This window comes from Chrysemys picta, chromosome 15, assembly GCF_011386835.1.
Source record: "Chrysemys picta bellii isolate R12L10 chromosome 15, ASM1138683v2, whole genome shotgun sequence".
Taxonomy (NCBI): domain Eukaryota; kingdom Metazoa; phylum Chordata; order Testudines; family Emydidae; genus Chrysemys; species Chrysemys picta.
Genome location: NC_088805.1, coordinates 21103242 through 21117192, shown reverse-complemented (window position 1 = coordinate 21117192; position 13951 = coordinate 21103242). Strand labels below are relative to the sequence as shown.

The 13951-nt window shown below is 46.9% G+C and overlaps 1 protein-coding gene across 2 annotated transcripts in view; it reads left to right on the top strand.

The window, feature by feature from the left end:
- The window catches only part of MMP17 (matrix metallopeptidase 17), a 118403-nt gene that overhangs the window by 81043 nt on the left and 23409 nt on the right, over window positions 1-13951 (top strand). For both annotated transcript variants that reach the window (XM_005299537.4, XM_042852542.2), the window contains exon 3: window positions 1606-1732. In XM_005299537.4, the coding sequence (XP_005299594.1) occupies window positions 1606-1732 (127 nt within the window). The remainder of the gene's footprint in view (window positions 1-1605; window positions 1733-13951) is intronic.

The window sequence follows — 13951 nt, the reverse complement described above, 5'->3', positions numbered from 1 at the left end:
TCTTTTCCTTGTGAATTGGGGCTTTGTGTTTTGGGATTTTTGTTTTAAATAAAAATATTTAATTTCCCTTTTTTTAGAATAAAAGTGTAAGGCCAGACCTGTAAATTGTTGCGTCCACAGAGTCCTGCTGGTTGTGGAGCCAGCCCTTGACAATTTTATTCCATTCCTAATAAATAAACTTACTCATGAAGAAAAGAATATTAATATGTTGCAAATCAATTTCCAGTCTAACACGACTATGGTATATTTGTATGCAAATACTATACTGCTTTGCTAGGGGAGTGGTGGGAATCCAGATAAAAGAAGAGACTAAGGGCATGTCTACACAAGGCAGCAATGTGCTCTAGGGTGGTGTGATTTCTAAAATGCACTGAAGTGTTGCGCACTAACCGGTCCACGTAGACCGCGCAGGTGTAAACTAAAAGTTCCCTGATGCACTTTAACGTAGAATACTGGGAAGAAATGTGCTGTCATCATTCTACCATGGTGCCATTTGCCAAAGGGCGTGCATTATGAACAGGGCACCAGGGACGACAAGGCTCTTGGTTTCCTATTTCCCATCTTTTAGAATAGTACAAAGCCAGTGTTAAGGCCAGGCCTAACCCATGCATTCAAAGAGGCTTCCCATTCCCGATACTTTCTTGTACCTTGCTTGCTAACTGCCTTGCTAACAACTTGGCTCCCCCCGCCCCCCATAGGTGATTCTTGGGACAGATAAACCGGCCCTGCAACCGCATTTTTGCTCCAGTTGTGTCATTTTGGAAAATGAGACTTTGTCCTTATTTTGGGACTTGTTAATGATTACTGCTATCCTGTTTTGGGGTGCGGGGGTTTAATAGCCATAGCATAATAGCAATGCAATCCGCTCCATGACCGGGAACATTCAGTGTCAGCACACACAACTATTCCATCGTGTGCGTGTGTGGAGGTGGGGCATGGCCTCAGCTGCATAGCTGTTCCTAATCAACGATGAAGAACCTTGTTAATATCAGCAATCCCCCTGCGAGACACATCCCCTCATCCCTGCTGCCAGGCCACGTACGGCACCGGATCGATTGGTGGTGGGGTAGAAAATGGCACCCAGTGCGCCGTAGAAGATCTAGAAGAAGAGTCATCAGTGCTATTTTCCCCATATAGTTTCTTTAGGCAAGGGAGATATTTCCCACTCTCTAACCCAGCCCTGGTTGCTGGGCATTTCCAATCGTGTTAAAAGTTACAGTCCGGATCAATACAGTTTTAAAAGCCTACGGCTCTGTCGACAGCCCTGTGGTGAGCAGAGTGAATGCCGGTACTGATGAGATGGAAGAGCATTCCCTTCTAAGTCAGGGAGAGATTGAAATGGCCGCAGGCGTGTTTTAAGGGGAACATTATCACTGCTGCATTGCCATCATTTGCCTGATAAGCCCACCGCATTGCACGAAAATGCACAAGGTGTCTGTAATGCTCATTCCCTCCCTCCCCTGTGCTCCCCTCAGTGTTGTAAGGAAAGGAATTTAATATTTTTACCAACCGGTTTCACCCTCTGAAAGTGGAGACGTTAGACCAATTTCCATCACAGTATTTCAAGGCGCTTTCTTTTTGTGTGTGTTCTTCTTTGAAATCTAGATGAAGCTACACTGGAATTAATGAAGACACCTCGTTGCTCTCTACCTGATCTTGCTGAGTCAGAGACCAGAAAGAAGCGGCACGCTCAGGCCGTGACAAAGTGGAATAAAAGGAACTTATCTTGGAGGTAGGCATTCATCTTTCACTATTTCAGTGTCACAACGAGGAATCGATCATAGACAGAGCTGAGTTAAATCAGGCTGGCAATGAGGTGGAACGTGGCTGTGTTAAAATGTGTTCTTTCACGCTCCCAGACCCCATCAAGCCAGGTTATTAAACTATTCTTCGCACCTGCTCTATTGCAGTCTCGATTCCCAGTCCTACTACAGCAAACTGCAATAGCAAACCCATATCTGATAGATCTGACGCAGGGAAGTAGCTGGGTTTCTTTAGCCAAGTTGCAGCGGTTGGGAGCTTATTTGTCTTGAATGCTTTGGGTTCCCGGCTTCCCTTTGTCAGACTCCAGCAGGTTTGGACCCGCGTGGATTCTCCTCCTGGTTGAGAGAGGAGGATGTATGAGTCTTTTTTGGACCCACAGATGATCTTTTCCCCCACCCCTTTCTCTCCCTTCCTTAAAAACCATGTGTAACCCACAGTCATTCAGTGTGGCATTGTGTCTCCCTCGAGAGGTTGAGGAGCCTGCTACGGCCTTTGTTAATGGAGTCTTTTAGCTGAGGCAGCGTTTAGATCCAGAAGTCCCGGGTTCGAGCTTTGCTGTTGATAACCCACCCTGGGGGCGTGATATTACACCTATGGGATGCTCTTTACCTGTCTCCCCCGGTGGAGATTGGAAGCCTTTTGGGACCCATGGATGATTTCTTTCGCTTTCCTCCCCCACCCACCTCCTATTCTCTCTCCCCCTCAAAGACTATGGATCGTGCTGACTGTTCTTCAAACCACGACCAAAGAGAGCTGGATGCTGCTTTCCCTGCTCATTGACTTGCCTGTAAGGGGTTGCTGCAGTGTCAAACTAGCTGATCCTGCTATCCCAGAAACACGAGTTCGCAGCTTGTCGAGAACTCCCTGTTAATAAGGTCCAAGCTGAAAGGCACCAAGCCAGATGTAAACGTTGAGTCCACACATATTAGTGTAACCACTAGCTTTCTGGAGGAAGCCCATTCAGTAATACTGTACCTTGACCCAGCTAGTGCAGTTGACAGGCGTTGAAACGGTGACATTAGGTGGAAAATTGCTTTATTTTTCAGCATTATCCAATGGGGACCTTATTTTGAGGGGTGATCTAAATAACTAGCATTTAGCTGTTAATTTCAGCATAAAAAGCTCGTGGAGAGATTCTAAGAATGGGACCCTAAGGTGTTGCTATTAATTAATTCTTAGGCCTTGGCTAACCTCGCGGATTCACAGCGCTGCCGCGGCAGCTCTGTGAAGCACGAGGATAGTCGCGCCCTCCGAGGGGAATAGCTTGCAGCGCTGCGAGCGAGCGTGCAGCGCTGCAGGCGCTGATTACACTGGTGCTTTACAGCGCAGCACTCGCTGCGCTCAAGGGGGGTGTTTTTTCACACCCCTGAGCGCAGCAAGTGCAGCGCTGTGAATTGCCAGTGTAGCCAAGGCCTTAGTGATCAAGAGAAGACCAGTGGGTAGAAGAGTGACCTCTTCTGGCTACCCAATATAAGAGCCCAGAATCATTTGAGACCTGTCTGCTTAGGAGACTACCTTACCCCTTAGCAGTTAAGATGAGTGACTGGGGTTCTCTTGATGTCAGTTCCAGAGAAAGAAATTCTCTTTGGGATGAATCAGTGGAACTTTCTGTCTCTGACATTCTGCCAGACTCTCAGGGCCAGACCCTCAGCTGGTGTAAATTATGGAGCTCAGGGCCAGCTCCAGCTTTTTTGCCGCCCCAACCGGCGAAGAGAAAAAAAATAATAGAAAAAAATAAAGCCGCGATCAGCGGCTGCTCTACCGCGCCGCTTCATTCTTCCGTGGCAATTCGGCGGCCGGTCCTTCCTTCCAAGAGCAGGGCCGGCTCCAGGGTTTTGGCTGCCCCAAGCAGCCAAAAAAAAGCCACGATCGCGATCTGCAGCAGCAATTTGGCGGGAGGTCCTTTGCTCCGAGCCGGAGTGAGGGACCGTCCGCCGAATTGCCACCGAATAGCTGGACGTGCCGCCCCTCTCTGGAGTGGCCATCCTAAGCACCTGCCTGTCAAGCTGGTGCCTGGAGCCGGCCCTGTCCAAGAGGGACTGAGGGACCCGCCGCCAAAGACCCGGATGTGCCGCCCCTTTCCATTGGCCGCCCCAAGCACCTGCTTCCTGCGCTGGTGCCTGGAGCCGGCCCTGATGGAGCTACACCAAAGGCTCTGACTCTGTTTGGTGACCTTCATGGCATCTACCAAAGCATCTTGGTACTGTGAGTCACTAGCACCAGGTTAGGGTGGGGAATGTAGAGAGGCAGTGGGCCTAAGCCAACCATTCAGTTGACTTGACCTGTCTGGTACGTGTCCATTTCAAATTCATTATGAGGTTTTGTGATGCGTCCTCAAAGGAGTCCATAAAACGGCGTCACTGGGTTTGTGTCTTGAAATGGTTTAATGTTGGTGGTATAAAACTCCCATCTCCTGACAACTGGGTTAGACTTTTTCGCCGCCTTCTGCTCCTTTCCAGTGGTCTGACTTGTGTTCAACGGGGCTGTGTTTTATATTTGGAGGTTATCTAAGCATGGGAGAAGCTATGGCCACACAGGAATGATTATATGGTATTTATGCCCAACACTCAAGCCTGGCATTAAAATTTACCAGCCCAGGCACAAAATTCACTTGCTTTTACCATGATGATTGAGAATAATGAAAAAATGCTCATGCATCCAAAGAAATGGTGAGGCAGGATAAACAACCCGTGGGAGTTGTGCGAGGCTGCCCCACGGCGGGGCCTTTGGACTCCCCAGAAAGGGGCATCTGATATATTTTGTGATGATGGAAAAGCAAAGACATCAGGTTTAAAATGTGGAAACAAGATTTGAAGGTGATGCCGGTAAATCATGTCTCTCTGTGATTTATTCTCTGGTCCCTCCCCAGGTGCCTCTGTGCAGCCAAACCCAAGCAGATAGAGGTCTCAGAATAGTGGGATAGGTGCTGCATACAATTGTAGGTCCATACATATGCGTCCTTCCAAGATATAGCCCACATGGTAAATTTCCAGCAGAATAAGACACACAACTCACCCTATTTTCAACAAGCTTTTGGCTGGAAAATGTAACCTCACATAGTTACCAAGACACTCAGAAAGTGAATTGCGCTCAAGCTGGGAATGAAATAAGTTTTGGGGATTTATTTCTGATTTTTTCTGTTGAAATGACTTGAAAAACAATATTAACTGGAGCCCTACTTCCCACGGGGTAGCTCCTGTGGATCGGACAGGGGAACTGGGGGTTGGTCTGTGGGGTAACAGTGCCCTCTGCTGGTGCTAGCCAAAGTTAATTCAAATGTCAATATGGCACAAGAGAGGGTTCGTCATAACTGATAGAAATTAGAGAAAGGAACACCGTATGTTATCATCTGCTGCCAGTTTCCTGAAGGATATTCCCCCCTGATTTCAGCCTAAATGTCCCTTTGTTTAATATCATTTTATTACTTCCAGTTATACCTTATTGAAGCACAACTCATATAGGGAGTTTCCATAAGGAACTGTGATTGTTGCACTCTTCCCATAATGCGTTACATTTCCATTGCACTTTGCACCGGTGCTGCACAGTGAGTTAGTGATCAGTGATGAAAGGACTTGTGCTAACTTAGAGGGACTATATGGGCCCAAAGAGTTCAAGGTGTTAACATGACTCTGTTACTGTCTAGCACTGAGCAGGGTGAACCAAGGTTTGAGGTCTGGTATACGCAGACCGTGGCCTGCTTAGTACCATGGCAAGCACACTGCTAAAGTTTGGAGATTTATGGATTGGGATACATGAAAGAAAAGGAGCTAAAGCAAGTTTTAAAGTCCTTTAAAACTGAAATGGAATGATTATATAAAACAAACTTAACCAAAACCTATCAACGTTCTTTTTTAAAAAGTTAGTCTTTTATTGGACAACCTTTCTTGGGGGGAGGGGAGAGAGAAAGGGGCTAGTTTTGTTGCTTAGTTCTGAGATGTGAAGGATGGTGTCATGACCCATGGGGGGGGGGGGGGGTCTCAAACCCAGGCCCGTAAGGCTGCTGAGAGCAGCCCCACTCCAACACTGCACCAAGCAGGCTGCTGAGATTAGCGTACCTCAGATACACGAAACCCAGCCCCAGTGGAAGGCTCTGCCCTGAGGTTTGATTGGCAGAGTCCCAGAGTGGCTGATTGGCCCACTGGCCCTACTTAATCCAACAGCAGGCACAAGAAACCGAACTGGGCTCCACCATGCTGTGGACTGTGTGTGTCCTGGGCTTGATGTCCTGGCCTCTGACCCGTGGTTCCCAACCTCCAGTTTGTCATCTGCCTCTGGTTCCCCCCTGGTGGTTCTGATCTCATGTTTGTCTGCTGCTTCTGACCTGGTATCCTGACCCCGCCGACTCTTGACTCCTGTCTTGCAGCCTCTGGTTCTGACCACTAGGTCTGGCTACCCACCATCCAGCCGTGACAGATGGTCACTTTCTCTGCTTTTGACAAACAGAAAAGTGTGAGGGGAAAAGAGACAGGATAGTAAAGATGGAGAAATATGGTTTTTGTTGATATTCTTGAGGTTCTGGGTTGCCAGTTCAGCTGCAACAGCAGTTGCTCTGGGTTCTGGCTCATCTCCCAGTCTGGGGTCTGGGACATCATCTGACTGGGCTGGTCTCTCTCAGGCTGAGCAGAGCTGCATGGGCTGTCCTGTCTCATTGTGCTGGTGCCGTGTGGTAAGCCGAAACAAGAGAGAGGCAGAGAGAGAGACACATCATAGGAGGAAAAATAGTGGGGCAGAAAGGAACACGCAAGGGAAGGGGAGACAGAGCAGGATCTTGTGTGTCTCTGGCAGGAGTCTTTGCTGGTGCGGTGATGATGGTCAAGTGTCCCTGCTGAGGTCTGGGCTTCATGATAATGCAATGATTTCCAGGGGCAAAGGGCAAAGTCCCTGAAGTGGTGTGGAGGCCTGACAGCCTTCCTCCTCCTCCAGAAATCCCAGTCAGTCCGTGGCCCCCCACTGAAAAAGAGGTGATGAGCGGAATAGTCCATCCTCTCATTATTTGGCCTACCTAGAAGATGTAATTTTCAACGCACCAGTTTTGGTTCATTGATTTCCAACCCTATGCTTCTCTTCATAGATTCCAAGGCCAGAGGAGATCATTGTGAACATCTGCTCTGAGCAGAATGTTCTTTCTTTTGTTTCCTGGGCATGATTGTCACACAGTCTGTCAGTTATGTCACTAGGTCTTTTTGTTTGGACTAATTCTGTTTTTCTGTCTCCCTTTTGCACCTTCTTCCTTCAGCATTTATTGCGATGTGTTATTGGAACATTTTGCAAACTTTTATTCACTTTACCACAGTTGAGCTCACAATTAGGATAAATTTGTAGACTAGTTCTTATAAAAGGACTCTGAAATCTTCGACCCTGGTTATAATGCTGTGCACTTTGGCAGCATCTTGTGACACTTCACAAGTATCCATTCATTAATCCTCAAACACTCCTGTGAGGCAGGCATTATTATCCCTATTAAACAGATGGGGAGACTGAGTCATGGACAGGGAACTGACTTGACCAAAGTGGCACAGCTGGGAATCGAATCCAGGCGTCCTGACTCTTGAACTCCCTGCTCAGCTGTGACCTTGCTTCCCTCTGGGTGTCACTGATGACAAAACCATAGTGTGAAAAGTTAATAAATTATGTGTAGCCCTGATTTTTATCCTCCTGTAAATACATAATCTCCCCCTCCTATTAGCAGACTGCTATCCCAGGCGGTGCAATTCTGAGGGAATGTTGCACTTTTGGACTAATTAAGTTATTTTTTAAATTCAGTTTTAAATATATTAAAATAGTTCTCCATATCCACTGAAGGAAGGACAAGAAGCAATGGGCTTCACCTGCAGCAAGGGAGATTTAGGTTAGATATGAGGAAAAACTTTCTAACTACAAGGGTAGTTAAGATCTGGAATAGGGTTGTGGAATCCACATCACTGGAGATTTTTAAGAACATGTTGGACAAACACCAGTCAGAGGTGGTCTAATTTTGCTTGGTCCTGCCTCAGTGCAGGGGGCTGGGTTTGATGGCCTCTTGAGGTCCTTTCCAGCCCTGTATTTGTGATTCTGCTCAGCTTTGGCTTCCTGTTCCAGGGGGACACCCAAGGAGAGCAATAATCACCCAGAAACACACTCTCTCTTGCTTCTTCCTCTTTAAATACAGGGCACCTGACAGCAAAGAAAAGCCGTCAAAGCCCAGATCTATAAATTTACCAGGCTTTAGCCCACAGTAGCCGAAATGTCACCCCTACGCTGAACTCATCCGATCTTTACCTAAGGAGAAGTCCCAGGCTCTGCATCATCAAAGCGTTGCAATCAGGATGCCTCTGACCAGAGCTATGACATCTATAGGAAAGCAGGGGACACGTCACAGTGAGAAAAAGGCAAAGAGCCCCCATGGGAACCCAGAGTCTGTGCCTAATGAAACATCTTCGGAAGGGCTGGGTTAGGCTCGGATCACTTTCTGTTCAAACAGAAGCTGAAAGAGGCGGCGCTTGTGGGCTGCTTCTTCTGAGAGATGATTGAACTGGTGGAAATGATCAAAGCCCCCAGCCTTCAAGCTGCTCCGTGGTGCTCTGCACAGGGGCAAGGGCTAAGCTGTGGGGAACAGCTTGTCTAATCCGTGCTAAATGTATGAAAAGAGACAGTTTTACCGGGATTTGGGAATAGCCTGCAGCATGTTATTTAGGGGAGAGGGCTGGGGGAACGGACTGTCCACTCTTAAAATTAGAAATGAAATAGGATTCTCATCTTCAAGATATCGCCATGACCTTTCACCTCTAACGGTGTCTGCCCCAGTTGCTGCTAGCCAATGATCGTTAAGTCTGGGACATGTGGAGACCCAATAGTTCAGTATTCTTTGCATGCAATTGAATGCACACACCAGGGTGCATAGTCTGCGCAGGCCTCACCCAGTTGCACGTGCAGATGGCCATTTAGGCATATAACTGGTGACTTGCATGCACCGAACAGAGCTGAGGGGTGGAAAGCTAGCTGAGAGAAATGACTTTCCGGGAGAGGTGTGAAAGGAGGAGAGAGAGGAAGCTCATTGCATGAAGAGGCTGTTCCAGAAACAGGGGGCAACCTAAAACATCATAGAATTGCCCAGGAAGCAGGACATAAAGGGGAAGGAAGAGAATGGGGCAGGAGATGGGGAGGAGGGAAGCAACATCATCCAATGGGAAATAGAACAAGTGTGAGAGAGACTGGAACCCGGAGCAGGGCTGGCCCGGCAGGTTCTTTAGCAGTTTGATGCAGCAGTAAAAGAAAGAGAAGCAGGCACTGGAAGTAAACAAGGCGGAGTCTGCCAGGAATAAGCCCCGCCCCCACTGTCTCTCTCACACACCTGCCCACCAGCTCACGTCTCCATCAATAGCAGTTGTTCCCTCTCTTCTTTTCTCTCTAAACGTGCTGGTCTCCTTTAATGCACTTAATTCAAAATCTCCTTTTTGCTGGGCCATGGTGTTCGAGGCAACAGGGCCAGAGGCACAATTGAAGGAAGCCGCTACAAGCCCAGCAGCACAGTCCATTAATGTGCTACTTGCTCTCCTGAGTCTTCCGTGTTTTCTCCTCCTGGCTTTGTTGGCCGAGTTTGGAGCAAGCGCTGAACAGCTGCAGATTTCGCTGCAGCAGCAGTGTGGCACTCTCCAAGGGACGTGCAGATGCGTAAGCCAGCTGCTCTGTAGTACCAAATAGAAAGGTGAGGCAGATGCCAGCAAGCTGGAGTGAGTTCTCAGAGGCTGCAGTGCTTTATAGACATCACACGCCACGGGTAGCACCTGCACAGCCTGTCGCTGCACTGTATGAACCCCGTGGAGCAGAGAGTAAGTGCCTCACGTGGATGGGACTTCTGCTGCAGGTGCTATAACTTACAAGGAGAAAGACCAGCTTCTGTGGCATGCTTGTCTGCTCTGTGAGATTGCAAACCTTGTCCCAGCATTCACTCACTGCTAAGAGCTGTAGTTCAAGTACAAACCCCAATCTCTCTTGGTTTCATCCAGCACAGCTCCTCCTTTCTCAGAATGAATCCAGGATGGCTTGCCTGGGAAACAGGCAGTGACATTTTATTTTACCAGCATCTTTTCCCTAGAATAAGTTATCTCCCGTGCTGCTGCTCATTCTGGAACCGGAGGATGCCTTCTGGTCATCTATTTGTATTAAAAACAAAATAACAAAAGTGACCCAGGGATGGTGCGAGGCTGAAATCACTAACCTTTGTGAAGGGCTGTGAGATCCTTGGTTGAAAAGTGCTGTGGAAGCACAAAATATTGATAACAGTAGTTTGCAGCACTGTTGTGAAATATATTGTGTTTACCTCTCTGTACGCAGATCGCCCAGCCAACGACCAGGTAGAACACAGTGGAATGAATGTGGCTTGTTGTGCTGCTATTGCTAAGATCCAGAACTACTGGGGCATTGTACGCGCTACCGAGCATGACCTCTGAGCAGCTGGGAAAGAGTCATTTTCTAGTCTTAGACTATGAGCATAGACACTCTCAATTTACAAAAAACAAACCAACCCCCCCCCGAATCAATGCTTGTTTATCAGGCAATCCATAGTCTGTTATGTTTGGTGATTATCAACATTGAATTTATTTCTCTCTCGCTTTGGAGTTGCCCAACATGAAGGAGTGTTTCATTAAACCGGAATTGATTTTTCATATTGCACTAATATTCTTTCCCCTTCGCCTTCACATGAAAAAAAGAACCCAGACACCAAAATAATGATTAGAATGGACACCTCCTGAGCTCAGGCAGAAATGTGTCAGTCACATTTGGATCTGTTTATTAACTGACTCAGAGACAGACTGACTAAGGGCTGTGGTGATTTGTAACGGGCTGTGGCGCTCTTCAGCTGTAGGTCGCTGGTTCAATTCTTGTCCATGCTACTAGCCCTTGGCAGTCTTTAGACTGAGAGGACTGTCTGGTGACCCTTGTGAAATGAGTTAGTCGTGTCAGGCTGGCTCCAAGTGGACGTGTCTGCAGCGCACTGGCTGCCATCATAGCAAATTGGTCTGAGCTGGCAGTATTGTCAGAGAGGCGAGAAACGCAGCATAGCCAAGGCCTTTAAAAGTGACTAATGATTTGGGGCGCCCAACTTGACACACCCTAAAGAAGCCTGATTGTGCCACAGTGCTGAGTACCCAACCTCTGAAAATCAGGCCCTTTCATGTGTCTCAAGTGAGGCATCCCCAAACCCCTGGTTGCTTCTGAAAATCTTGGTCACTGGGAGTTGAACAACTCTCCTGTCCCTGTCGGTGCACATACCTTGTCATCCTCGAGGCATGTGGGCTGCAGATGGAAGCGGCTACAGCCCCTCTGCAATGACTTCACCAATCTAGCTTCCTCATCTTACATCGTCCTTGGATCATTATCTCTAATCTCTCCCCCGCCCCATTACCCATCTCTAAGAAGGGTTGGAGATAGCTCAGAGCCTGTTCATAGTTATTCAGTTGAATCAACAACTAGTGAATAAATGCAGATGACCATGACTGTAAGAGCTTGTCTACACTGCCTAGCCTTGGGTGGTGAAGCTGTGCCAGCAGTGCCCCCTAGTGGAGATCCTGCATAAGCTGGCAGAGAGAGCTCTTCTGCCAGCATGGCTATACCGTCTCCCAAAATGACTTTAGCAATGCCAACGGAAGCACTCTTTTGTTCGCATAGTTGTGTCTACATGGGTTTGGTTTTTTTGCTGGTACAGACACATCAGCTAGAGGTTGTAATTCTTCAGTGGAGGTCCTGGCAGTTTCCCTAACGTAGCCCCCAGGTGAATAGGTATGATGGGAGTTGCCTGACATGCGCATTAGGATGCTAAATAGTTGTAAGGCAGGAGGCGAACTCAGATCTTGTGGTGATTGTGACAGTGGAAGAAAGCCTTGCAAATGGATAACGAGCGGGAAAGCAAACCAGCAGCTGAATGAAGGGATAAATATTGACAATACAGAGCCCATTCGGAATTAATTAAGTCACTGCAAATGCATTTTTTAATTGGATCCTTAGAGTTGAGTACAAATGGATAATCTCCTAGTTCCGGAGCCTGTGGGTCCAGAAGATAAGGGATTTACCTGCATTGCCCAAAGTGAAATAGTGTAAGAGTTTGCAATGACTTCTCGCTGGCTATAATGTATGACCACTAGGGTCCCAGAGTTGGAATGATATTTGTCCCAGCTGTTGTTCCATTCGGTTAAAATTTTAGTTTGCTTCTCATGTCCCCAGATATAGTATCCCATTTGTATTTAGCATCGCTTCTCTCCTGCCCTGTACGCTTACGTTACTGTCACACATCACAAGGCATTTCTGTGTGGTAGCTTTCAGGTTGAAGGACTGTCAAGAGGCTGTTACCGGCAAGAATCCTAATAAAATACAGCATGTTTAGAGCAGGCAAACCTATTCCCTGACTTGTTTGTTTTAAATTGGGATGTAATGGCACATGTCTGTAAGGTCCCTTTTCATTCCCCTCACCCCCATGAGAATACACAATATTTTTTTTGTAGGACAGCAGTAGCCAAGGAAACCATAAGATTGCCCGGCTGTCAAAGTAGCAGTGGATAATAAAACTGTCATTCCGCAAGGAATCCCCACTAGTTTATGAAGAAAATCATATTGTTAATGAATCACTAACCCTAATAATTAAAGGGGCTGTGTGGTTTAGTGAAGAGGGGCACTGGACTGGGAGTCAGGAGACCTGGGTTCAAGTTCTGCCACTAACCTGCTGTGTGGCCATGAGCAAGTCACTTCACTGCACTCTGCCTCAGTTTCTCCTCCCACTGTTCATCAGGAAAAATTTTTCAAAAAGGCCTAAGTGGCTTAGGTGCTTTTGAAAATGATACTTAGGCTCCTAAGGCATATAGGCATTTATGAAAATGTTACCCATCTCGTCTTTTAGACTTTAAGTTCTTTAGGGCCGTGACTGTCATTAACTTTCCCATTGATTTCCATGGAGTAGCTTGCAGCATTGGGGTATGTGTAAGGTTCTTGGGGCATGTGTAAGGTTCTTGGGGCTAGGGTGACCAGATGTGGCATTTTAATCTCTAATAACGTGTGTGCCTGCACGTAGTTATTTATTCAACTCCCACTGAAAGTGAGAAGGGACTAACTTTTCTAACTGCTGCAGAAAAGAAAACCCCCATGTCCCTTCCTAACTGGACGAAGGAATAGCTGGAATTCACACAGTCTCGCCATGGTTCCACCATCGTACTGTAAATTGGTGACTGATCAATTATTCACTGTCCCAGCCCCTAGGGTCTGGAACCTGCTCTCCCTAGGTAGCTGTCCCTGGCAGCCTCTTCCTTCTATTAGCAACAGGCTGAAAACACATCATCTCTTCTATTCATGAGTGTATACCATACCCATCACGGCAGGATCTTTGTTAGAGGTGAATTTTAATCTTACCCCTGTGTTTATACTGTGCAATGGTTTAATAGTGGATGCAGTTCTTTGACCTGTGTTTATACAAGAGCTCATGCTAGAGGATCGTGATGATCCCTTCTGGCTTGGAAAATCTACGAGTCTATGAATATTAAATGTTTGTTTTTCTTTCTTGCCCTGACTGCTTTAATTGTTTGGGCAGCTCCCTGGGTGCCTTGGTCGGTGTACTAGTATCCTAGAGATAAAATCACCATTATTATTGGAGGGCAGAACGTGTCAAAACATTTCCAGCAGAATAATTTTCCCTTGGACAGTACTGGTTCGATGAAACTTTTGCACAAAGTATCATTGTAGATTAAAATCGAGATATCTTGTTTCAATAAGATCAAAGCGTTTCGTTTCAACGTCATCATTTCAGATTTTATATTTTGTTAAATTGATTGTATTCTGATTATTTTTTATTTTGGTTTTGCAGGAAATTTCGGAATTTCCACTTTCGTTCTGCTTTGGGATGAAAGGAATTTTTGAAATGTTCTGCAGAACCGAAATGTTGAGTTTGATCAGCTCTACTGAGGGCTAGCTGTGAAACACCGCCCCTTGCGGAGTAGTGTTCATTCTTGTATTTTCCATAGGATGTATCTACTGGGGGGTAGGGAGTGGGGCGGGGGGCCGACACAAATTCACACAAAGTTTCCCGGGTCTGACATTCCACCTAGTGGAGGGCAGAGGTGGGAGAACCAACAATAGAGTATTGTGTATGTCAGTGATTGCCAAGCTATGGTCCATGGACCTCCAGTCATCTACAGAGCCCTTTCTGGTGGTTTGCAGAATAGAC